This window comes from Centroberyx gerrardi, chromosome 3 (assembly GCF_048128805.1).
Source record: "Centroberyx gerrardi isolate f3 chromosome 3, fCenGer3.hap1.cur.20231027, whole genome shotgun sequence".
Lineage (NCBI taxonomy): Eukaryota > Metazoa > Chordata > Actinopteri > Beryciformes > Berycidae > Centroberyx > Centroberyx gerrardi.
This window is the reverse complement of record NC_135999.1, coordinates 13217728-13245081: the sequence shown is the minus strand read 5'-3', so window position 1 is coordinate 13245081 and position 27354 is coordinate 13217728. Positions and strand designations below refer to the sequence as shown.

The following is a 27354-nucleotide window of genomic DNA, read 5'->3' as shown; positions in this document are numbered from 1 at the left end:
CCCGGTGTGGATTATCTGTGCTGTGTTTTGGATGGCACCTTCGAGGGTGAAAGGGTTTCCCACTACTGGGCAAAGTTTAAGCGCCTGCCCTGGAAAAGAGTGAGGAGGGGAAGAAGAGGTGGAAGAGGAGGGAGGATAGCAGCAGTTTTTCCCCTCATCTTTCCCTCTGCAGGCGTTTCTTCTGTGGAAGAATGGGGGCAGGAGCTCTGACCATCTGTGTGAGTAGAAGCTGTAAAGCCCGAGTCGGCTGAAGGACTTCCCATTCAATCTGTGATTAAGGGCTAAAGAATGCACAACGGGACTGTCTCTTTCACTCAGTTTCAGTCTTACACACTCTTTTGTGATGTTGCAGGATGGTGTGCCTTTGATTGTGTGTGTGTGTGTGTGTTAGCTGCTGGGCTAGGCACAGCAAGTCTTTTCAAAAAAAGTCCTCAGTGCCAAGTCTTCTATATTCCCTTTTCCCTGCACTAAGACTAACTTTCCCTCCCTTAAAATAACTTTGTTCACCCAATCCATGACTACCCACGTCATAATGAATACTTTCCCTTGTACTCTTGTAAACAGAGAAAGCATTTCCCTCCCTTGTTACTGTTATTCAGCCGGCATAGTCTTCTGTTTTTACTCCTCTGCCGTCCCGGACAGCACAAGAAAAGGAGCGGGGGCCTCATGACACACTGTGAGCTTTATGCTTCCTGTTCATACCTGTAATGTTTTCCTAGATGTTGCCCAGTGCCTGAATTTTAATTGGAGTCTTGAATGGCAACTATGACAAACTTTCCACAAACTTTCCATACTGGAAATATTGACTTTAATAGTCTTATTTTTATACACATTTTTAAAAAATCTCTGTTTGTAGCAGCATGTTCCAGTTGAGCAGCTGTTGCTTGGAGGGCTGCCTTGGGCTGCCTCTGCTACCAGTTGCTTCAATGGCCACCCACATAGGGAGAGAGGCAGAGACAAGGGGAGAGAGAGGATGGGGGGATGGAGGGGGTGAAGGGGGAGGCCACATGCTAGGGCTTGCTATCCCCTCCGTGAGCGAGTTAAAGGGACAGACAGACAGTCTCTGCAGTGAGCTGCTTCTTTGAGCAAAACCTCTTTAAAATAACTCGTCTACCTACTTGAACAATGCCAAATGTTGGAGAAAAGACACTTCAGAAAACCAAGGACACTTGGAGACACTTCTCAAGAGGAGAGAGAGCAGTCAACACTCATTAGCTATCAGAGCCACTTGACAATAGGTTTCCTCCTCACAGTCAGAGGTTGAAGTGTGAGAACATTTTAATGGCGGGGGAGGGGAGAGGACGATGAGGGTTATTAGGCTAATCACAATAGACTGTCCTGGTAAACAATAGAGGCAATCGGGTGCTAGTATGCGTTTCCCTTTTTAAGGGACTGTATTGGTTGACACAGGCCCTAAATGTGTGTGTATGTGTGTGTGTGAGAGCGAGAGAGAGAGAGAGAGAGAGAGAGAGAGAGAGAGAACAAGAGAGAGAGAGAGAGAGAGAGACAGTAGGAGAGTTTCTGGGGTCATTTAAACTATGAAAACCTTGAAAATGAATCTTCATTGTACACACATTTATTTTCTGAATATTAACTACAGTGAATAAGACAGGGTTAGTCCACATCTCTGGTGTGTGTGTGTGTGTGTGTGTGTGTGTGTGTGTGTGATAGAAGAAAGGTCAGAGTAAGTAGCGTGAGGCTTTTGTAAGTTCAGTGAGTAGGACACCTATCCTCCTCTGGATCACTGTCACAGTGTAAATGTAGGTCTGTGTGTGTTTGTATGTGCATGTGAGTGTGTGTGTGTGTGTGTGTGTGTGTGTGTGTGTGTGCATGTGTGTGAGATCGATAAAAACTGTTTATGAGAGGTTATATCTGTATAAGTGTGAGCCTGTTTTTTCAAGATCTCCCGCATGTGTATGTGTGTATGTGTGTGTGTGTGTGTGTGTGTGTGTGTGTGTGTGAGTGGACAGATTTAGGTGACATCTGCTCAGTAAGGCCTAGCTGTCACAGTCAGTCGTAGCTCAGACAGGCTTAGCTCTTGAACACCTGCATGGGAGTACTACTGTTGGAGCCAGTTCGCAGCACTGGACAGTTTACCCATTGCTACTTAAACTGTGGTGCAGCCTATTAGCTTTGCCAATGGTGGCCTGTTAGTATGCATGCACTGTAGCCTGATCTGGTTAGCAATCAACCGTGATGTAATGACAAATAAAAAAGGCAAACTTCTGCCTCCAGTTGATGCTCATTACAAGGCAAACAATCAGCAAAATAAACAAAAATCAATTGTATTTTCAGCATTATTATTAAAGCATTATTTATTTTCCTGAAAAGGCCCTATCCACCTATAACTTACATCAGTGTGATACTACTTACTACTATGATGTATACTGTTTATATCATGAATGCATGTCATAAAGATTTATGTCAGACTGAAAAGGTGGGTAAACTGATTTTAGGTGGGTTCACCCTCCACTGCATTGCTGAAAAGACATACAGTAGCAGTCTGGATTAGGCTAATTGCGCTGCTTTAATCTTTATACGAATATGAGAACTTTATTGTACACAATGTGGAAATTTGTCTTTGGCTTCACCACAAGTAACAAAACAAGACAATCAATACAGACCTTGTAAACGGCAACACTAAGAAACTGAATGTGGTGGCCTTGGCTCTCCCACATCAACAAAATTGCATTAAATAAAAATTGACATTTATGTAATCCCGAGTCCCTGGTCCTTGAAACTAAATTTCTAATTTGACGATACAAATTGGAGAGGGAGGGGTATACATGTCGATTTTGGTTTAAAATCTTCACTGCACTAGGGACAAATGACCTGTTAAAAACATTTTTACTGGCCTTTGGCATTCTAAAACGCCTCCCAGAAGGTAATGATTGGAATTCATCATATAATGGGCGAGTATCTTTGAGCATGTGTGAACAAAATCATGGCTGCCTTGTTCATACCTTTCAGATCTGTCCAACCCAAAGCTCTCATTTACACAGGCTGATAATATCTCCTCAGACCAATCCCACATAATAGATGAGAACGTCTCAGTGCTTAAACACACGCTGTGCAGCTCATTAAGTGGTGCCACTTCTCCGGCAGTCACCCAAGGATGAAGCGCAGCCACAATCAAACTTCAAGTGCCACTTAATTACCGCGTCACACTGTGATCAGGGAGACATAGCTGGCATATTTGCATTCACCTGCCAGAAACGAGTGGATGAGTGAACACCATTATCATGGACCACCTTGCGTGCAAAAGAGCTATTCAGTCGCGCTCGTTTGAGTGTGACTGCGTGGTCCTGTTAACGCTGCCAGAGCATCTGCCACCGTAAAGATCTTGTCTCCTTAGCCATCTTAGCACCATCTGTGAGGTGGGCTTTAATTAGCCGACCTGAGAGTGGCACAACGCCTGTCCCCATTATGTCCAAACATTTGGTGACATGAGTGACTACATTCCACGGTACTTCTTCACTACCCACTAATAACTTCATAACACAGTAAAGCCACTGTGCAGCTTTAGAGAATACCGAAGAAGACCGGGCCTCTTGTTTCACTCTCGTTTCACTGTGCAGGTCGGCTCTCTCCTTTGAAGTGGTGAACTCTGGACTGACATGATGTCACATGGTGCGGTTGTAGCTATAGCTACAACAGTACAGCTCGCTCTGAATCTGTGTTGATCTGGTGTGGTGGGGAGTCTTTGAATCCTGCCTCCATCGTGTGTGTCTTGATCTCTTTTTCCTAGTACTGACTGAACAGAAACAGGAGTATAGTCTAGTTAATTGAGCCAAATCGATCTATAATAATCCCTGTTCTGTCTCTAATGTTGGCTGATTGAATAGAGAGAGGTGGCGAGTTTCTCACGTGGTGCTAAGTAATATTTGTTTAGGGAGTGTGTACATGTGTCTCAGGCATAGACAGATTGAAAGAGAGTGTATTGTATGTGTATCAGGAGATAGAGACAACATTTGCCTGGATAAGATATCAGTACCTACCAGCTGGTGAACACACACACACGCACACACACGCACACACACAACTGTATAAGGCTGTAAATATACGCTTAAACCCTGGTGTACAATTATTTTCCACTGTGGGTACTGGGCTAAAGTTGGTAATTAGAGCACACTCGCATGTTTCACTGCATTAAGAGACCTTTCTGTTCAAGAAGTCAACTCTTGTATGCTTCACTCAGCTCATATACATTTCATATATTCCTGCACAATGTATTTATGCGGTGCATTGCACCATAAATGACAGTGCAGTTGAGCTGCAGCGTTTAATCAGGAAATCAGCTTAAGCTCTCCGATAAAACCTTTTCACCTGTACATCTTCCATGTCCAAAGTTACCATTTGCTACCTTCTCTTTACTTTCCATTCAATTAATATCCAAGCTGTTGATCTCAGCAGGCCATCACCTGAATGTGTGTTTGTGCACAGGTGTAAGTGTGTGTGTGTGTGTGTGTGTGTGTGCAGGTGCGTGCCACTCTAGCCTTCCCTTCAGCCAAAGGTGTTGCATGGTAACCAGATATTTGTCGTAGCAACAGTTAGACGGGACAGTCCTCCCCTCTCTCTTCCTCCCAGCTCCCAGCACACACTCCTCTCTGCTCTCTAATAGTGTGTGAGAGTATGAGTGCGTCAGGAGCGGTGTGTGTGCGGGTCTGTGTGTGTGTACGAACCCCCCGGTGCAGGACAGGTGTCTCACTGGTGTCTGTCTAGATGCCGGCGGCGGCGGCGATGCCCTCTGTGCCCGTGGTGTCCGCGGCTGACTGCTGCTCTCTGCTCTGCTCCCTGCAGCACAACAAGGCAGCGGTGCAGGTGAAGGAAGACATGAAGAAGATGGTCCAGCTGCCCATCCTGAGACCCGCCAGGGCGGCAGCGGCCAAGGGCAGCAGGCTGTTCGGAGTGTCCCTGCTGGAGCTGCGTGAGCTGGGCATGGTGGAGGATGGTGTGCCTGTTGTGGTGCGGAGAATGGTGGAGCATCTCCGCAAGCATGGTGAGGACAAATAGAATAGAATAGAATACTAATGTCATTACCCCCTATAAGAGAACATCAAAATCTGGGAACCCCCCATGGAAAACATTTAGTGCCCCATTCTGAAATTCACTGTTTTATTAGGATTTATTTTTGTAAGACTTTATGTAAGAAATAGTTTTCTTTCAGTTAATCACACAATGATGTTGTGATTTCTCCCAAACAAGACTCACATTATCATTTTATGAATTTGTCATTTGCTAAGTCTTGGTCAAACCCTACAATCAGAAGCACTATGATATGAATACCACTGTTGTATTATTATGCTGCTGTTGTGATTTGGTCTAAGTAAATGAGCCATTTGAGTGAGGCTTTGTCACGACAGCACAGGCTTATTAACAAATGTTAATTTGAGAAATTCATGTCTATTGAGTCCAGAGTTATGGTCATTAGCATACTGCCAACTTTAAAATTGGTTTCCTAGCAACAGAGCAGTGGCCATTCTGCATTTATATTTAATCATTTGTAACATAAAATGGGAGTGAAAACATCCAGTTGCCTTCATAAATCTTAACATGGCACAAAATATCTCAAGGCTGCATAATTTACAGTCCAGCTATAATGTGATGCCTGTAGGGAGCTTCTCTTTTCGCTTGCACCCCTCCACAGAGGGGTCACAGAGCAGGTTCAGCTGCAGAACAGCACCCAAGGGCGCTTCGGCAGCGTGGACGCCTGCCAACACAAGGGCCTGAACCTTGGGTCTCGCTACTCACTACATCACCCTGCTCTCTATTTCTAACTTTATACTATTAACATGGTTTTCATACCATGACACTCTCTTCCACAATAACCAAAGAATAATATATAATCAAACAAGTATATATATGTTACAGCATCTATTTCATTTGGTGTTTGAAGTCTGAAATTTCCATCATATATTAAGCCAGACTTTTAGTTGTATTGTACCAGTGTCTCACGTTCATCCTTTTCTGTAGTTCTCCTGTTTGTCCACTAGATGTCAGTGCGGACCCATGAGACTGTAGCGCTTGTTTGTCTTTCATGGCGCCTGAACTTTTCCAATGATATGAGAAAACCGAGGACAGCAGGGTTGAAGGGTAGGCCTGGCGTCGTTATCATGTGCTCCGTGTGGTTATTTAACTTGTTTAACAGTTGGTAAAGTTGTTGGTGTTCAGAGATGTCACCCCAAGCTACGGCAATTCCCTGCAAACTTCAAACCCTCTTATATCGACCAACTTTCTTCTGGGGACAAGTGGAGCAATGTCTGATGACTGACAGGATATTATTTGGCCAGTGTGATACACTATTACACCGCGGTCACCAAACGCACACAGTTCAGAGATAAGCTGGTCCTGAATACGTTTTTATTTTTAGAATTTAGGTAAAATTGACGCCCATGCTTGTGCAGTAAGTTCCCGTGCAGGCTGAATTGGTTTCATACGTGGGTTTTTTCCATTTCCATTTTAGCTAACACTCTTGTATCACAGCGACTCACAAAGTTTCCCTATGCCAGTTCTCAACAGTCAGTATATGATAGGGGGGGATTTCCACTCAGTGCAGTTGCCAATGCATACTGAGGACTAATGTTGTTCCCACCAGGTATTAAATAAGCTCAAGTGTCGCGAGGGAGCAGGGACATAGCATAGTGTCTACATAGCTGTTCAGCTACACCTGCTGCTACTTTTAGCAGCTGTACAGCTACTACACCCTCCAATAACTGAACTCTCCTCTTAACTCCAATTTCATCCCTGTTCTGTCATCTATTTCTTGAACTATATTACTCACTTCTCACCTTGTTCTCCCACATCTTTCCCATCTCCCAGTTCCTCGCCTTTCCAGCTCATGTTGTCCTGTGTCTCATCACAGTATACTCAGCCCCATCCCTCTCTGTTCTAGCTCAGCAGGCCAAAGCCTAACGTTACAGTATGTTGTGTTCTTCCCCATGGTGCCCATGGTCTTAGTTGCAATTCATCTGCTCTCTCTGGGCTACCTTTGCTGTTACCTTCCAATTAGTACTATCCAATTAAGCAGAAACACTATAAAACAAGGATTTGAAGAAAGGAACTACTTCCAATGAACTCTACTTGGTTACTGCACTTGAGTCCGTTTACTGAGTGGGGTAATATATCTTCAGTTTAACTGTTGGGAAATGTACTTTTTATGTTTGCTTCTTTAATTTATAGTTTTAGTATACAGTCCTCTCTCTCATAAGCCATTCTAGCTTTGTTGATGTGTGTAAAAAAAAAAAAAAAAGGAACCATCCAAACCTTGGACTGATATTGACCCATCAAGTTATTTTGCAGGGACCATGCAAAAAATGTATAAACATTGATTTTTAAAGGGCCAACATTATAACACGTAATCTTAATGATTTTCTGTTTATAAAACAAGTACGTAAGTACATTTTCCGTGAGCTACTCTTACTTGAATAATGGAATAGGTACTCTTAATCAGACCTGAGTAAAAATGTAACTGAACAGTACATATACTTATAATATTTCTCTGACCTCCCTCTAGCCCTGCATCAGGAGGGTCTGTTCAGAGTGAATGGGAACGTGCGTGCAGTGGAGACCCTGAAGCAGCGGCTGGAGAGCGGCGAGGATGTGGACTTCCTCTCTGAAGCCGATGTGTGTACGGTGGCCAGCTTGCTCAAACAGTACCTCAGAGACCTGCCCGAAGGCCTGGTAGACTCAACCGTCCAACCAGCTCTGATACAGCAGCATCAAGGTAAGAGGAGGAAGAAGAAGACGTTTTGGTGTCCCAATTCTTCGCATGTGCTTACTGGTAGCAGCTGTCCACTCGCCTGTGTAATTTTCCAATTATAAGATTGGCTTTTAATCCAAGTAGGCAAGGTTTTAATTTTTACATGCCTAAAATAATCAGGGCGATACTTACCGTAAACAATTTCACAAATCCAGAATTTGATATGCTTACCCTCACAAGTGTTGTGAGTAACTGGGTCATGATTCTGATTGGATCATAGGCAAAGCTATCTTTAGATGCCAAAATGTACTATTAGCAACACACTGTCTGGGGTGTATAAGGATGAGCAGTATTGCTGAATCACTGTGTGTGTGTGTGTGTGTGTGTGTGTGTGTGTGTGTGTGTGTGTGTGTGAGAGAGAGTGAGAGAGAGAGAGAGAGAGAGAGAGAGAGAGAGAGTCTGTGTGTTTAGAAGAGCGAGGGACCTAATAGCTCTGACTTATATGCTTAGAGGCCATAAAAGGTAAAGCGAGTCGTTTGGCCGGGGAAGCCTCTGCCTGTCCTCACTCTCCACCCTCCTCCATCATCAGGTTCAATCTGTTTGATGGGAGCAGAGTCTACATTTTGGCTGCAGGATTTGCTTTGCCCTCATAGATCACATAAATATCAGCCCAATGAACAGGCCTATTTTTCAGGGCTTTTGGCCAAACGGTGCATTAGAAGACCGGTCTTTGGCGCGCGACTCAGCAGTAACCTCTGAATAAAACGATTTGGTATACTCTATCAGATTAGTTTGGCACCCATGCCAATGTCTGCCAATTTTGAAAACACCCGGGGTAAATGATGAATGGATCTATATAAATACATAGATTGCAGATTGAATAGTGATATGCTCACTGGCAGACAGTGCAGTCTATACAAACATAGATAAAGCCTTATGAGAATGTTAACAATCAGGTTAAAAATCTCAGTAAGGATAGTAAGACTTGAGTGTGACCAGACGCCAGAGGTAGGGACTCGAGTCTCTTGACTTGGACTCAAGGCAGACATGAGTCACAATTTTAATTGCTTGAGACGTGATTTGATGCATGAAGAGAAGACTTGAGACTTGACTTTGACTTGTACTTTGACTTGACTTGAAAAGGTTTCTAAAGTCTTGACAAAAGATCTCTGTGTTTGTGTAAATGACTTAGATTGAAAGTTATGAGATTTGTTCCACCAGACGACTAAATTTAAATTCTCTTTTCTGAATTTGAATGAAATGATTGAATTTGTTGTTGAAACTGATTATAGAAAAAGTTGAAACTGATTATAGAAATCAAACTCATGATGCACTTACCAAGTTTTGGCACTATTAAAACAATATTCCATTGGAAAGTCCTAGATATTTTGTTTTCTTTGTGAAATTGATACTGGACTCTTGATTTGTTTGACTTGACTTGGTGTTCTACATTTAGACATTTAGATTTATGGTCTTGACTTGTGCTTCAAGACTTGAGACAGACTTGGCACTTGAGCAAAGCTGACTTGGTCACACCTCTGCCTGACCCAAATAAAAGTGAACCAGAATGCCACCAGGCTTCATGTCATTATGGCTCAAAGCAGAGGTGTCATTTTTCTCCTTGGGTAGTGGAACCGCAGTCTTGTCGCTGATGGGCGGCACGTGTGTCTCTATATCTGTTACCAGTATGTACCCAGTGCAGGTGGCGCACACTGGCTGCCAGGACGACCGTATTAATAAACGACTTTCTTGTAATGGATTACATTTTGCTGTCAAGGCAAGATACTGTTACACATCAGCAGCATTGGCTTTCCAATGTCCAAATGCTCATATGACAATGCCACACGTGAGGGGTCTTCTTTCTGAGAAAAGAAGAAATAAACAAAGCATGTTATCGAAGTACTTTTTTTTTTCTTTTTTTTTATTGCTGACTGTTAGCAGCTGCATTCTGCCTCATTCCACTGGAATTGAGTCAGAAGTTTAAGAGCCAGTTTGTTTTTTTTCCAATTACAATCTTTCTTTTTCAGTCTTACAAACAGCTCATCACCCTTTTTATGCTCCCTGTGTGTATGCAGCTACTGTAATTACTAAATAGGCATGCACACACACTTTTGCAGCCATGGGCATCTTACACATCAGCAAAGCATGCACAAGCACACTATACATACACATACCAATACATGCATGTAGTTTACACACGTACGCGCACATGGCACACACTCACACACATACACACGCGCACACACACACAATTTGAACTTCACTCAGTGGGAACAAGACAGCTGTGAGCACTCTAAGCTGCGGTCCGCCCCTCCCCCTCTACATATTCAGACACAAACATGTAGAGATAGACAGACACACACACACACACACACACACACACACACATACAATGGCTGCGTCATCCAGTCAGTCAGGATCAGTAGCCGTATCCGTTTATCCAACCCTGACCCAATTATGAATCCTGAGTAATAGCATCAGCGTGTTTTCAGGCTCTTTGCTCTAATGCTCAGGTATTACTAGTCACCACAACTCAAGATCAGATGTTATGGAGAGCAGGTGGATGGAGCTATCACTGCCTACTGGAAACTGGCTATTAAACTATTTACTAAACTTAGGGTTTGGATGTTATACAGTCAAATTCTATTTACATTTTACAACTTCTGAACTGCGCCAAGGGAAATCCAGTTGGTGGGGTTTGTTAAGTCTGTCTGTCCGGGCGGTTAATACATTGGATGTTACCTAATTGAATGAAGTTGTTTTTCCCTAATGTGAAAGTCCTTACCTCTGATTATGTGTTTTAATGCAGTTCTTCTGTGGGAATTGAGCATTGTAGGCCAATGTAAGGCTATTTCAACCTTGCAGCCGACTGCTGGAAAATTTCTTAACTTTTCTAATAAAAGTGCTCTGTTGTTGGCCAGTGGCTTAATTTTTTCCAGGAAGATGCATTATTAAGATAGCAATGACTTAAAAAAAATAACTCTACATCATCTCGCTACATCAATAGAACCTCAGATCCAAAGACTCCAAGTAGCACTCCAACCTTTCATCTGATCCCACATCTTGTTTTGTGCCTGTAGAGTGCAGTGATGATGGCTCCTGCTCAGATCTGAGGGACTTGCTCCAGCAACTTCCAGACGCACACTACAGCCTCCTCCGCTACCTCTGCCTCTTCCTCACACACGTGGAGTGCCACCACAAGGACAACCGCATGACCGCCCTCAACCTCGCCACCGTGTTCGGACCCAATGTCTTCCAGTGAGTCTGAACACTGTAGCATCTTGCTAGGGTTCTTGCTAAGGGTCGATCTGGCCAAGCAGTCTGACTCCATGAAGTATATCTGCCCGTGTTTGAATTCATTCATAAGCTAACATATATAAATAAACAAGACTAGACTAGACTAGACTAACAAGTAGTATCCATGGAACAAGCTAACCATCACTCCAGCTTTCTCTTATAATACCTTCAAGGATGGTCTTGGGGGGGGAAATGATAATAATAATAATGATAACTTTATTTATATAGTAATCATTGAGTCGTTGGTATTTTGTACCATGGGACAGTAAAAATCGTACTTATTGTGCCTTTAACTTTAAAAGGTGTACTAGTATAGTCTACCTTAAGCACCATCCTAAACCACCATCCTAAACCCATAGTCCCACTCACTCCTGGTCAGTATTATTGATATAATAAATGCCACCATTTGAGATGGGTTTCAATGATGAATTCACATCCAAGGGCAAAGGAAGGCAATATTAAAGTGACTTAACCTTGACTTATTCCTCACATTATCAGTCCTGACGGTGTGTGGTTCTACCTTCCGCCAATATTTTACCCTCAACTATTTAAAAGATATAATTTTCATGTACAGCCATATAAAGGCCTTTTCATATCCTTAAAGGACATAATTGGCATCCCTGAAAGTTTTGGCTAGTTTGGTGTCCTTCCTATTTCAAGGCTATGTTTGTTACAGCCTTTAAATAACTAACAGAGTAAGACAACTTGGCTGACTCAGCTAAAAATAGCCAGACAGTCATAATAACTGATGCTGGAGATTCAGTCATCTTTCCCCTATTCCTGTTTAGTCAGATGTCGCCTTGGTTTCCAAGTGTGAGAGGGGTGAACTTAAAGTGATATTTCATTTGGGGAGAACACATCCACTTTTTAACACACATACTGAATAAGAGTTAATGAACAGTCAACTTCAAGGAATTGTCCCAACAGATATTTAGGCTTTTTTGCAACTCTTCATCTTAATTGCAGGCAAAATTTCTTCTTGAAACGTTGAGCATCTGCTTTGATTTCTTTCTGTATTGATGTCTGTCTCTCTCCTTCTCCCTGTCAAAGGTTCTGGCCAACAGGTGGTGCTGTAGCTCATTTAGTGAGGATGAAAGCATTATGGCTTGGCAGTGTGAAAGTCTCTGCCACTCATACGGGCATTACTACTGGAATCCAGAGCCTGCTCATAAATGTCTCTTTAACCAGCTGCATTCTGCATTCTGTTATGTCAGCGGGCTCAAACTGCCTTGTCACTGTTTGGGAAACGGAGAATGATCGACAGATTTCGAACTTCCTCAGTTGTTGAAACATGAATGAATGATGATGAATTTGCTGATTCATGCCACCAATGACATCAGACAATTTTACCCTTCAAAATGTGATATTTTTCTAAATATATGCTATAGCTCACTATAGCTCAAGAACACTAATTGACTCTAGTGAACAATTTGAATTTCTCACTGAGAAACTGTTCCTACCTTACAGTATTTTCAAATGTGACCATGATACTCATAAATAACAATATGATGCATCCTCCAATAAGTCCTCTAAAGCCATTGGCTCTGTATGCCATTACTTATTAATGGCTAAAGGTGGCTGCCTGCCGTTGTTGAACTAAGAGCCTCCTGTTCTCACTATTCTATTTATGATGTTGTGCTCAGTGGGCTGTGGGTTTCAAAACCATACTCGTCCATTTCTTGACCTATGACTGCACTGTTTCCTGGTTGCCTGCTCACCAGACTACTGGGCATCTCCAAATATAAATGGTGGTGCTCAGACCAGGCAATCCTGGATGGCGGATGGATCAGGTCTCACCAGGCAGCGTTGATAAGAAGTGACCTTACTGGATACTGTACAACGTGTTCTCTTCATCACTTATGCATCTGCGTCGGTTTGTGCGCATGTGGTGTGTTGGGGTTATATAATTAGGTCTATAGCTGGTCTACATCTTTCACAGCTGTTCAGTAACAACTCAATGACACCAGACATATTATATACAGTAGATGGATAGCTGGATTCAACTCGGTTTAGTCGAGTCGGCGCTGATGCCTAACTCTCTCCATTTTACTTTCAAAATCATTGTAGAATCATACAGTACGTGTTCAATACTACTGAAATGAAATGAGAAAATCATTAACAAATTTATTGAATTTATTTCTACTGCTATTGTCGTGGTAAAGGCATTTTATCTCCTATCTGAAATCTCATCTGTTTCTGTTTTTCTTTTTTTTCTTCTCTCATCCCCCTGATTTCCAGTGTGGCCCCTGGTTTTGAGGCAATGAAGGACCAAAATATCTGTAACAAGATCATGGCCAAGCTCATCCAGAACTACAGCAGTATCTTTGAGAGCAACACAGACCGAGACAGAGGAGGCTACATGGAGGAACTGACAACCCTCATCATCGTCAAGGTATATACTCATTGGGAAGTCCAGATGCCCGTCATTTCTACGAAGCAGATCTCTGTTGGTGGTCGGTACAGTGAAGTGCGGATTGTAAGACCGCCAATACTCAGTCACATGTTGTGCCCATGCGCCCTGCATGGTGAGAGTTCCCTTCTGGCCTGTGATCTCACCCTGCCTTGACCCCCTCTGCTCATCCACTTGGGAGGGTGGGAGTTTGTAAATGCAGACTTATATAATACCATGCTAAAATTGATCTAAGTATTGATCTGATATCACAGCCTCGCAGTCACGGCTCCTCCCCAGGTGGCTGTTTTGAGTCTCTTGACTGTTGATTCATATTTAATGCTTCAACGGCTGATGTCCTTATTGATTAGCCAGTCTGCTGGTTTTCTTGGAGGCATCTTGTTATTGCACCTGTAGCCACTTGGGGAAAGTGTAACTGCAAAAAACGTCTATCTTAACAAGTCGTTTAGTCTCTTATTCAGTCTTAAAATCTTATATTTCTTAAAACAAGTGAAGAATTCCGCTGATGGGATGAGATATTCCCACTTGTTTCCAGTGCAGTTTCACTAGTTTCAGGACTTGTGAATATTCAGAAGTGTCAATATCTTGGAACAAGGCTGAGTAAGACAGATCACTCGACTAGGATGGAAATGGCAGGAAAATGGCATCTGAATCAACACAACTCTTGGGGATTGGAGCCTATCCCAGAATACACTTGGGGGATGGCAGGGAAACAGGTCGGCAGTCCATCACAGGACTGACACAGATGGACAGGCACTCACTCACGCTCATATTCATATTTACAGTCTCCAATCCACCTGACTTGCATGTTCTTCAAATGTGGGAGGAAACCGGAGCACCCGGAGGAAACCCACGTGAACACGAGGAGAACATGCAAACGCCACACAGAAAGGGACAGTAATCAAACCCGGGTCCCTCGTGCTGTGACAGTGACAGTGACAGTGCTAACCACTGAAATAAATGTCCTGTCACCATGAAAACAACCCAATAAGCTTATTATTATCCATATTACCATCTTAGCTAGCATGACATATTTAATATTATTGAATGTTGGAATCTGCACTTTAATTTAAATATGCAATAATTAAAATTGTGGTCCCATAGCAAAAAAATGACCACAATATATCTGTGGAGGGTTTGATATTGTTGCTCCATACCAATGTCTCAGTGATTGGTCAGGTGCTGAGATTTCTGGCTCTCAAAACTCCCCTCTCCTCCCTGGGTATGATAATCTGTATAGCTCCTATACCTTTTCAGGTATTGGCAGAAGTAAATGGGTTAAATAATGGCTTGAATGCCACTCAAGTGCACTCAAGAAAGTGAAATGAGAGCGATGTATACACATTTCTATGCTACTGCAACAGCTGCAAAATGGGTTTCTTTTCAAAAGTCATAGCAGAATTGCCAAATTTCCACTTTTGGAAAGACACCATTCATCACATTCCATAGAAAACATCTATATTGTTGATTGATGACTATGTTGTTGGCATGAAACGTCACTCGGGCCACATGATGCTGCAGAGGTCTGGAGAGGCATTTCGGACTAGGGCTGTATTTTTCCAGATACCGTCTGACTGCAGGGGAATGACCAGGGTATTTGTTCCCTCCTGAGCTTGACCTCTGATCTTCCATAGGATCCCTCTCATGCTGTTTTTAACAACATCAAACATAGTATCTGGTTCCCATGCATGACACGATGCTTACCGTGCAAAACTGTGCACAAGATGTGAATATTTTTACACATTTAAAGAGATCACATGCGACCTGAGCACATGAATGCATGCACAGGTCCAGATCCCTGATGGAAAAAAGATCAGGAAACGACTCCAATGTCAATGTCATGACATATTTATTTATTTTTTTACCTTGTAGAACATTTTCAGTCATGAGCGTCTGCTGTGTTGTGAATGTCTGTAAGGGGCATTGCCACCTGAGACCCCACTGACCTATGGGAAACCCCTCAGTCAGAATGAGATCATCTTCCACATATACATGCTCTCTCACACACACACACACACACACACACACACAAGCTCCCCTACAACCCACCTCCCAGCAAATACTAACACACATGCACACGCAGCCTGAGGAGGCCCCTCGCCTTCTGAAGTGTTAATGTGTGTGTATGTGTTGGGCTAAAGGTGAGGATGGAAGATTTTCAACCTAATTCATCTATTCTGGACCCTGTTGTTAGGGCTCTCAGAAGACAAATAAGAGTGAAACTAGGGCTGAAAGATATTGACAAAAAATCGAATTGCCATTTAAACTGCGACTCATATCAGTTTTTCTTGTCATAAATATTTAAAATGTTTAAAGAAAAGTGATTTTGTTAAAATATATACATGTCAGTGTGCAGGATTTACTGAGTTTGAGTATGATGAAAGGTTTTCACCAATATTGTACTTGATTCATTGACCAAAGTTAACCTGCAGCACTAAAATACCTTGTTTAGAAATTTGGACGCCTCTCTATTAAGCAATTAATTGCAGCCTCTGCAGTTTGGTAATTGCAGACGTTCATATTGCAATTACGATTTGTTTTCGATTAATTGTTCAGCTCTTAGTGGAACACACGTGAGCTTTGCAATAGTTCTTCTAAATTGACTGTGGGCCAAACCTGGTTTCATAGCTTTAGATGAGGCTCCAGTTACAACAATTAGAATAGAGCACAAAGGGCTCCTGGCCGCTGTCTAGCTGGATCTGTTGCTCCCTAGTGGTACAGTAAGACATGGATTACAAATATGAAATATGTCTTTTTTGTCCCATCTCTGGCCGCAGGAGGCGCACGTGATGGATACAGACGCAAAGAAGTCACCCAACACCATCAATCCAAAGACACCGACTCCAGTTCCCAGAAAGAAGGTGTGTGTGTGTGTGTGTGTGTGTGTGTGTGGCTGCATGTGTGCTTCCTTGTTTTTACACATTTATGATCTCCTTATGGAGCCCAGTGTTTGGATGTGTCCGCGGTGACTTGCTGGCGGTGTTTACGTGTGGCATTCGCAGGACGGACCTGCATGAACCCTTCAAATTCCCTTACATAGTCCTTTTAACACCAACCATGTGATCTGTGTGACGCGATGAACACAACGTGGGTGTGTTTTGGAAAAGGCTGTTTTCTTACACCAGAGACATTTTTTTCTGTGTGCCCTAGCTTTCAAGATGTTATCAGTTTCAGCTGACCTGTGTGTGTACCTGGGGTGGTATTTCAGGTCATTCAGAGTGAATAGATGATGACCCTTTTATTAGAAGGCATTCAACATTACCGATAAGTTATCATATGTACGAGATAAGGGTCGCTAAAAATAACACTCTTGAGGATTGGCGTCTTCACACTTTTGCTGATGTTAACCTATTTTATCATTAGGAAGAGGTTAACCTGTGTCTAACAGTTGATGGCGCAAATATTATGTGCACTGCAGCATAATTTATGTTTATATTTTATTTTCACAATTAATTATGGTAGAATTTGGCAATGTTAAAACATGTAATTTCATTTTATTTCCTTAAGAACACTCACTGTAATACATTGAGATGTTAAGCTGTTGATAAAGGATGCAAAAAGTGTAACAACATAATTTTTCTCCCCATATCCTTGAGATTATTATGATTAATAACAACATTCATTATCATTTTAGCCATAATCATGCAGCCCTACTGAATAGTGTGCACTCCTGGATACTTTCAAAAGATCATGACTGTCTCAGTATGGAAAGTTTGTTCTTAGTGCTGAGGTATACATTTAAACTGTAACTGATGTGATACAAGTAATGTTTCTATCCATTGTAAATCGTATTCTCTCTATTTTCCATTTGTTTTCTATACATATTCCAAGGTTGGACACAAGAACCAACCAGACAGCACAGAGCCTCTGAACAAAATCTCCACTAAAACTCCAACAGCAAGGCCAAGGAAAAAGAAGGTACAGCAAATCAGAGTTTTGTTATTGTCAGTGCTGTAGTTTACCCTAACTTCAACTGTGATGCAGTTACAATGCAATATGAGCCTGATTATATCTTTATATCATATATCATATACGTTTTCACTAATGTAGCATGTTAATAGGCAAACTAATGGGTGTTTTTTTTAGACGTTGGCCTAGTGGCTTACTATGTTTCTTGTCCCTTCCACATAAATACTCGCTGGTTTCTTATCTGTTGTATTGCCTTGGTGCTGATTGCCCTGGGGTCACACAGCAGACAGCCTCTGATGCCTCTGATGCCTCTGGCCTCGCTACTCAGTCACATGATTTGATTTGATAAAGGCAATTTGCTGGAGGAAACAACAACACACTTATTTGCAGTCAGAGACAAACATCGGCCATGGTATGCTCTTCCAACTGTGTTGGGTTATTATTATAGATGAAGCCCTGCCACAAAGAGGGCATTTCATGATGAATTGGATCATAATTGAAGCTTGGAAATTTCCTGTTTGTTTGTGTACGTGGTGGAAGAATTGCCCTCTGGATTCATATTTTTTCATAAGAGCAGTCAATACCACAGCTTGATATAATGGTCGAAATAAATTCCAGTGAATTTATTGAAGCTGGCTCCAATGATCTCACATAGATGCAAAATTAGCTGTGTATGAGGTTGGGTGTGGATATTTACATGTGGAATAGAATAATAGCTATAATTTGTCTGAGCCGGGCTTCAGTTTGTAAAGAAAGATACTCTGCTGAATTTATCCTGCTGCGGCTCTTTTGAATGCGGCTTTTTAACCAAGATATTTCATCCTATGAATGCGTCTAATATCGAGACCAGCGTCATTGTGAAGATAAAAGAAATGCTGATGGAGCTAATAGGATTAGCTCAGAGGAGGGGAAAAACTTTTTGCTGATGAAGAATGTTTGCCTTTCCTTGGAAGTCAGTGACATATACTGTATTTTGCTTTCAGCAGCCGTAATCTAACCTGGAACCTATTTGTAAAGCTTTTTGATTGGCTGATCTTATTTTAACCCTCAAACTTCAGGACTCTTGAGTTGAAACACTCAAAATGGCTGCATGCACATATCACTTTTGGTGAAAATGATTGACAACAAATTGACATGCCAAGTGCTTACTCCTACCTTTAATGGTGAATACAGCAGACTCTTACAGAACCATCACTTCCTATGAAAATGAATGACCACTATAAATATTGATCTTTTATAGCTACAAAGCCAGACAGAGATCTGACAAACAAATAAAGATCCGCCTTCACGAGGGGGTAGACACTCCTGAAAAGTGTCGAGGCTGATAGTCATTCAGATTCAGTGTTGTTGGTTGCACTGTGAGACACTGGAGGCCTGAGGGATCCAATCTGCTTGTGATGATGAGTCAGCACCTTTCCAGTGGATAAACTGGGGATGGAAAAGTTTGCTTTACCTAGGAGTTAGATGAACTAACAGATGGTATGATTAGTATGACATGAGTATTACATGCACACATTCATAACACACTCTTACAAGCTGCACAAACTGTACACATATGCACCTTTTGCAACATGACAATTTGTGCAGCCCGGCACTGTGAAGCTCTCCTGTGCAGAAGGGAGGAGGTGTTATGGAGTTATGGAGTCATACGGTCACACAGTGTCACATTTAGCACTGATGTCTTTATATAAGTGCTATAAGGCTGTAAATTAGACTTATCTGCCTCAGGGTCAAGTCTAGTGGCGAGAAAAACACACACACACACACACACACACACACAAATCGGTTAGAGGGCCCTAAACATGTCTGTTGTATCTTTGATTTATCTGTATGTCAGTCAGACCTGTCAATGAAAGGTTACTATGCATGGGAACTTTGTTGTTGAACACCTGCACTTCTCCATTTCCAAACACTACTTTTGGCCTCTCTCTATTAAAAGGCACATTGTCATTATTGGTTGAGTATTGTCAATTCCTTGTACTTTCTTGGTAGAATTAATATCATGATGTAGGAAAGCATTCTGTTCCTACGGTAACAGCAATATTAGAATTTTGATTTAGGCTCCCTCTCCTTGTTTACATAGACACATTACAGTGGACATTTTAATGCACTTTAGAGACATTTAGAGTCATTTTTTTCCAGTTAAAAAAAAAAAATCTTATACTGATACAAACTCAGCCGCTGTTTTGAAGGTCTTGTGCAAGTGTGGGTGTTGTTCACAAGCTGTAAGACACAGGAACAGGTATGGTTCACATTCCTAAGAGACTTCTGAAAAATGAGCCATCTAACGTTACAGTGCTTAGTTAACATGGGCCTAGTTTGTTTTAAGGCCAGTTTATAACTATTTATTTAATGCAGTGTACTTATTGAGTAAAAGCATACCCAATTCAAATTGGTATAACTCGTTCATATTTTATTTGGCAGTGTTTGCAATGCTTTGAGATTTTCATTACAAACTTTCAAATTATCAGTTAATCCCTGCTCTGGAATCCAGGTCATATCCTCATTTTTGGTGAAAAAAAGGAGGCTTGTTTGCTATCTGGTCTATTTAGCTGCTACTTATCATTTCTCTCTTTGAGTTATTTTTTTATTGCATGGATAGAAAGACACAGAACTAGGAGTGGGGTTGTCTGCATCCAGCAGGCAGCAGGGCAGCTCACTGGTTAGCACTGTTCGATCCCTGGCCCTTTCTGTGTGGAGATGGCATGGTCTCCCTGTGTCCTCCCACATTACAAAGACTTACAAATCAGGTGGATTGGAGAATCTAGATTGCCTCTAGGTATGAGAGTGTCCATCTATTTGTGTCAGTGCTGTGATAGACGAGTGACCTGTCCAGGGTGTCCCCCTGCCTTATGCCCCCAATGCACGCTGGGATAGACTCCAGCCCCCAAAAAAGGATTAAGCGGGTAGAGAAAACCAGTGATTGTCCATGTCCATCTCCTGTTTTCCTCCCTTATCCTGCTGTGGCATTCTGTGAATGACAAATTTAGCCAAATCAATTGCCAGGCCCTGAGGGTCAAAATCCATACCAGGTCTAGAGAAGCTTTTGGAGCTATTATGTTCCCAAAGATTCACCCATTAAGTGAGCCAATGACTGGCTAAATGGAGGCAGCATCCATGGATTTTAGAACAATCCATTAGGTTAAACCCCAAATGGAAATGTTCCACTGTTAATCGCTGTAAAACAGTGAGCCCTTTTAATTCAGTGTTTAAGCCACAGACTTCCATCTAGAGCCAGACTTCTTTTAGCATTGGGTGTTTTGCCCATTATCAATACTCCAGCTGCTGGCATCAAACCCATTTCAGTCTGTTTACCACAGAAAAGCAGAGTTCAGATAGCCAGCTAGCTATTTGGCCTCAGTGGACATGAACGGGCGTACGAATACCCTGCATGTTTACTAAGACCAAGCCTATTATACATTTTCTTCGACACTTCTGTAAAATTTACTTGGTTAGCACACAGTAGAAATGCAGAAGGGTGCTATCCATAACGTAGCTGTAATTAGGCTGAGGTTCTACTCCTACACGACAGTCGGTGGCTCACGCCGTTTATACCCACTCAGTGTCAGCAAGGTAAGACAAACATCAGTCTAACCGTAGCCTTTTACAAGCTAACCCTCTTTCCCCTCGCTCCTTTTGTGGTGCTTTTATTGTCCTCGGCCTCACCCCAGCAGCTTCTCGAATGCATGTTTTATAGTAACCTGAGCAAAGGTTGAGAGCTCGGATATGTTTTGTGTGTGTGTGTGTGTGTGTGTGTGTGTGTGTGTGGTATGTGTTTGTATGTGCATGATCATGTAGAAATGTTAGCAGCGTGTATCATTTACCTCCCGTGGTTTCTCAAATTTCCCGTCACAAGACTCACCTGCTGTTTGCGTCTCTCTCTCTCCCTGTAAAACAGGTGAGGAAGGGAAAAGGTGACAACGTGCTGCAGGTCGTACCTCAGCCCGGCCGCTCCGCCAGCCTGCCCCATGTGAGGCCTCTGCACATAGCAATACCTATAGCCCTGACCTCCAAGCTGAGGAGCCCCAGCCCGGAGGCGATGGAGATGGCCCCCGCGCCCCTGGCCCAGCAGGACCCCCCACGCTCCGCCACGCACCTCGCCCCCCCTGATGTCAGCCCCTCCGGCAGCATGGAGGCCCTCAGCAGGTCAGTGCAAAGTTCAAATGGATATTTCTTGCAAGTTTCATCATTGAGATAATGATTTTCCAATGGATTTTGTTTTTAAAACTACAACATTGTATTAATGACTGCATGTTAACTATTACGTACGAACACAGATCAGTATATTACATTTAGAGATATGAGCACATTTTCTATGTACCAATTTACATTTTCAGTTTATTTTAAATCCATAGAGCATAATCTTCTCTCAGTTTCTTTTTCAAATAAATAATTCAAACTTACTGCCAAGAGCAAACAATACAGCATGCAGGAAACGACATCATTCAATTACTCTGAGAAAGAAACTAGTGCAGTTTTATGATTCTATAAGGGTCATAATCTTATCTGTCATCTGTAAATAGCCTACAAAGATTTATGATTGCTGTCAAATAAAGTCTAAGGTCATATAATATGATACAAAAATTATTTAAATGTTGACATGATTTAGTAGTTCCATTTGCATGTTTCTGAAGAAACTTCAATAGCTCCAACAGAGCTACCAGCTTCCATGTGTATGAAGGGGCTCTAGCTGTGGTAAATAGGTTATGACCACTGTTTGCGTAGGTGACGTGCTGTCGCTCGAGGGTGAGGGTGAAGAATCTTGAGCGTCCGACGGCAGTCTGGGATCTAAGGGCCAAGCCCCGTCGCAATGTGCCTTTGGCATGCAAACAAGCTTATTATAAGAACCTGAAACTGGAACCGATGGGTGTCAAGTGTCCTCAGTCCTGGAATAGCAAGGCTACAGCTGTGCCTGTTGTTGGGGCTCTTGCTGCTTCGGCTGGTGGCTTAGATTAGCATTAACCTAGGATGTGAACACACCTGGCCTGTTTGACAAAATTGCTTTCCTCTGTTTGCAGCCCCTTTTCTCCCAAAAGACATGCTGCAAATCCACTGCATCCACAGTATTTTTTGGACATTTTTGCCTTTGTTTGATCGTTCAAAGTAGAGAGAGACAGGAAAGATTGGGAGAGAAAGGCCTTGGGTCCTCACATGGTACGCACCTTACGACTGGGCCCCCAAGACGCCCCTCAGTCCAGTGTGTTAAGTGAGTGGCCTTTTTGTCACCTCAAATTGAAAGATTACTTGTCACAGATATTCTGCGTAGACCACTGCACTTACCGTGGACTGTAAGTAGAGCTTGTAAAATATTTGCCGAGCAAAGAAATATAAACTCAAGTCAATGGGAGCAACACTAAAGCACTAAAGTGAGAACTGATGACACTGTTGAGTACTGTTACGGCTTGTCCGATACACCAGTGACCTTTAGTGCGATACTCATCAGTGTTCAGAACCATGTCAGCACCAGATACATTAACACATTACGTAAATGTTTAGTGTGACACACAGTGGCACAGTCACAGACATAATGCTTCCAAATCCCATTGCACCAGCTTATACTGTATATAAACGAGTGGCTGGACACGTTTCATTACCTTTATCATCAAATATCAATATTTTGTGTCACAAAATTCAACCAGATTCAATGGATCAATACTCTTTAGCCCCAGAGAATACTCAATATTGCTTGTGTGGCTTCAAATTGTTTTAGTGAACAAGACAAATCACCACCTAAGTATCTCTCTTAACGGAACAGATGCTTTCTTCCTGTCTACATTCATTGGCAACAGCTTTCCTCGCCATTTCAGGGTCACAGTAAATCTTTTTGTGGGATTTTCCCCACACCCTAAAATTCTCCTCATTGGGTTGTATTGGGTGACTGATCCAGAGACAGTGTGACGGGGGACCCCGGTAATGTGCGTAAGCAATCTGGGCTCGCTGGCGTTCACTATGCAACTATGCAACATAAGCTGACAAGTGCATGGTAGCTCCATTGGAACACATGATTTTTAGGACATTATAGCATAAGTTCCTCAGACTAAGAGGATCGCAGCATCTTTTCAGATGCTACTGCGAGCAAACTTAAAGTCTGAGAGTCCCACCTGTAAAGTGACACGTCAAAGACAGTGGCAGATACAGTTTCAGTGACAGATTAACTTTAAATGATAAATTGTGGTCCAAAAACTAGTAAGGTATGTATTAGAATGCAATCATAGTTTCAATTTTAAATGTAGCTGTGATTTTGACAGATACACACATGGCAAATATGGGATAATTTTCCATGAGTAAGATTCTGAGTTTTCATATCAGTAGCTGCTCTCATGCCTTCTTGTCAGCTTGCTCTCACTTTCCATAGGTATGTGTCAGACGTATCTGTATCAGCATAGTGTAGCATCTAGCAGCATGGCAACAGACAACTGGGCCAAACTGGATCTAACTACCTAAGACTTGGGTAGAATACTAAAAACAAGGAGTTACTTTTGTTCAGTGTTTTGTAATCATTATTGCTGTGCTTCTGGGTTTTTTTTTTACATTACATTCATATTTTCTCAGTTTTGTAGGGGATGAGTGAATCAGAGCTATCAGGGATTTGGAATTTCTGCTTTTACCATTTTGATGGTAAAGAAAGTTGTTGTTTTTGTTTTATTTTCTGGATGGCATGTTTACCACATTTAACCCTTCATTCCAGGAACTACCCTCATCCTGGGTCTTTCTGCTCTCTCTGGGGTCATCAGCACCCACTAAGCAGCTAAGTTTCCAATCAGTGGCTGCACTTTGAGATCTTCTTCTCACATATCCACCCTCTCATTCCCTATACTGCATCAGAAAGTCTGTTTCTATATTCATTGATTGATTGTTGGGATTAAGCAGCAAGAGTGCAGACTGGTATTCACCAAAGCGTTGTATCATGTTCTAAAATCAAACAGTTTTTACTGACTTTATTGTCCCCATAGGGAAAATTCCTTTGCAGTTGGTGGAACTGTATGGCAAATTTATGTTTAGCGTCAAGGAGCGCTGCTTTTATCCACCGCACAGGCACATAGCAGCGTCACGTGAACTCATTACGCTTTCAGCATTGCGTAGTTGCACGTAGGGGATGCATACCGGCTTTTGTATGTAGTTGCCACGGTTCACTGAATCTGGTGATGTAACTATTGGTTTTCTTAGAAACCCATTGGAAATGGGTGGGAGTGAGGAACGTCACAGTGTGGTGTGAGTGCAGGTTCCCCACGGGGATAAGGGCATTGTTGGCCGTCTGTCAGGAAGTCTCATCCATCAGCCTGAGAGCCTGACAGCTGAGATTTACAGCGAGAAACCACTGGCTGGATCAAACCAGTTTTCTTACACCTTGAAAGAAAATGTTAGCGTTGTTTAGATTTTTGTTCATTGTTCATAAATATATTTTATGTCATAAAGACAGTGAGCATTAATCATACTAAGACCAGGTGACTGTTAGACCTAACACTGGAGTCAGAGACCTGCTTGACTGTAAATGAAGGAATGACTGCTGCTGCTCCACAGTCAACAGTCAACAACAGTTACTTCAGCAAGTATCTGAAATTCTTTCAAGCACTGCTGGCCTCTTGGTAAAAGAATCTACCCTTATTACACAACAGCACTAACAGGTGAGTTGACACCGGGCCAGTGCTGGTGTGAAGCACACTGCTGTACAGTCAACTCTACAGGTCCAAGTCAAGGTCAAGATCATTGGTGGAACTTTTGCCTGACCAAGACAGTGCTGGTGGAAACGTTGCAGGAATAAATATTTTGGGAGCTTATATATTCAGTGTGCAGACATCCTTCCAAGACTCTCTGCAAGATCATTAAAGTATTCATGCAGGTGTTCCTACGAAACTAACACACTGTGTTGATTATCGTTTCTATTTGTCATTATTGATTTTGATCTTCTTAGGGTTGAGTAAAGGTAATAACGATGGTAAGAAAGAAACAACATAAACATGAGAACTGAAGACTAACAAACCTGATTTGATTCACAAATGGCCACTTTCCTCTGCAGTGCGTCCACGCCTCCCCTCTGGCCAGCTTGGTTTAAGCCCTGAAGCATGATGGGATTGTGCTCCTTTAACACCGTTTCCTCTGATGGAATGTGCACTCTGGGCTGTGAGCGTATACTGAGCGAGGCTCAACCGGGCTTACCAACCAAGTACTTTAGGTTTCGAACATTACGGTCCCTGTGCTCTTAGGTATTCTGAGAATGTCCAGCAGTCACGATCATCCCTATGAAAGTGGTTTGGGGTCCTGAATGCGTGGCAGACTTGGGTCACAGGGGGACACTGGTCTCCAGCTCATCCTCGCCTCTTTGTTAATCAATGAATTGCATAAAAAACTTCATTATAGGATAAATGCATTGTGTCTCTACCTTTGTCACAACAGCACACCTACTAAAGCAGAGATGTTGAATGACTGAAGCGTGTAAACGTGACTGAAATCCTTTTCTAATAATCGCTTTGAATAGAGGCTCCACTTCAAACAAATTGGTTGAATGAATAACATGGTCAGACGGCGTATATTTGTAAATAATTTTGAAAAAATGTTGGAAAAGTGGAGCGTGGCCAGACTTACCGACCTGTCGTTGGTAGTTTTCCGTTTCCTCTGGAGGGATCAGGGCTTTTCCAAGTCTCCTCACAAAGCTTCTCGTTATCCCCTCAGTAAGGTAGTGGGTAAGCAGGATTTCCGCTTTTGCAATTCACGGCGGCGGTGACGGCACACATTATTTTAATACGCATTGCCAGACTGTATAACACCAGCTAAGAACATGGGTGTGGGGAAAAATATTTGCCGCCAAGCTTCCAAAGGAATCTGGAGATGAATGTGGCGAGCCGCACCTGCTGCTACAAGATGCTTTTTGTATAATGTACACATAATATGTTAGGGGAACACATGCATATTTGCTGTAGATAGTGTCATGTGAGAAGACTTTTGAAGTTGAGTGAACTTTGGCCCATTTCGATTTCTGCCTGACTTGAAACCCAAATCCTCTGTTTTGAACTTGTTGCGGTGCTGCCTGGATCGTTAAAGCGGTGTGTTGTTGCCCCCCCCCCTCCCCTCCACACGCCCGCCCCTTACTGTAAGCCACATGAAGGCATGTCACGTACCAAAAAATATCACAGTGCCAAATATTTACTGAACGGTCCGTTCAATAACAACTAATTCTTCTCTGTGTTAGAGCATCTATTGTTTATTTAGCAAGATCCAAAATGTGGATCAACACGTTTACAACCCATGATTAGAGTATTAGTGGTTGTTTATTGGCACCGTAGACAGATCTCTTAAAGGAAATTGGTTTAGTTTGATGTGGTTTGTTTTCTGTTGCTGTTATTTGAGGTATTTCTTAAATGCGATTTTTAAAAAAAAGGCAACAAAACAGCATATTTAGACCATCTATTGGATATCTACAATATAGTGTGATTGCTCTTTTTGGCTTCTGCTCAGCCCTAAGTGGACTCTAGTGTTAAATTGTGGTTGGGACTAAAACAAAAAAGGTCTGGGGTCATGATTGGTCAACAGATGTTTGTTTAAGATCTGTGTGATTCACAGCTTCTTCTGCACTAGTGTGTCTTTCACATAGATTGCCATTCAAGACAGAGAAGATTGGATATGGGCCACAAAGCAATTCATTTTTAGAAAAATGTAATATTCGTCATACTTGTATTTAAACATTTAGGGAAGTTGGTTGTGAGAACAGACTGTACAAATTTGGACTGACAAGGTAGTCACACATTATATAACTAATATTGTATATGGATCAATAGAAATGGCAAAAATGTTTGGAATGGGCTGTGTGCATATAGTTGACATCTACCTGGTGCATCAACATTTTTTTCCACCCGCCCTTTTGTGCAAAGCCTGTTGGACCAAACAGGATTTGTAGATGCAGAGCGCTGTCAGAATTCATGTTAACACACTGAGAGCATCACCCTCTCTGAGCAGTAAGCAGTAAGTGATAGATAATCACAGTTTCTTAATGGAAAAATATTCTGTTTGTCACTTTCAGGTCCCACCATTACTCAGGATTCAT

The 27354-nt window shown here is 42.3% G+C and overlaps 1 protein-coding gene across 3 annotated transcripts in view; it reads left to right on the top strand.

The window, feature by feature from the left end:
* fam13a (family with sequence similarity 13 member A) overlaps positions 1-27354 on the top strand; it is a 54319-nt gene continuing 26965 nt past the window's right edge. For all 3 annotated transcript variants that reach the window (XM_071912547.2, XM_071912539.2, XM_078282696.1), the window contains exons 1-8: positions 1-218; positions 4801-4999; positions 7514-7723; positions 10780-10957; positions 13235-13388; positions 16184-16267; positions 17238-17324; positions 21214-21461. In XM_071912547.2, the coding sequence (XP_071768648.2) occupies positions 192-218; positions 4801-4999; positions 7514-7723; positions 10780-10957; positions 13235-13388; positions 16184-16267; positions 17238-17324; positions 21214-21461 (1187 nt within the window). In that variant the 5' untranslated portion in view covers positions 1-191. The remainder of the gene's footprint in view (positions 219-4800; positions 5000-7513; positions 7724-10779; positions 10958-13234; positions 13389-16183; positions 16268-17237; positions 17325-21213; positions 21462-27354) is intronic.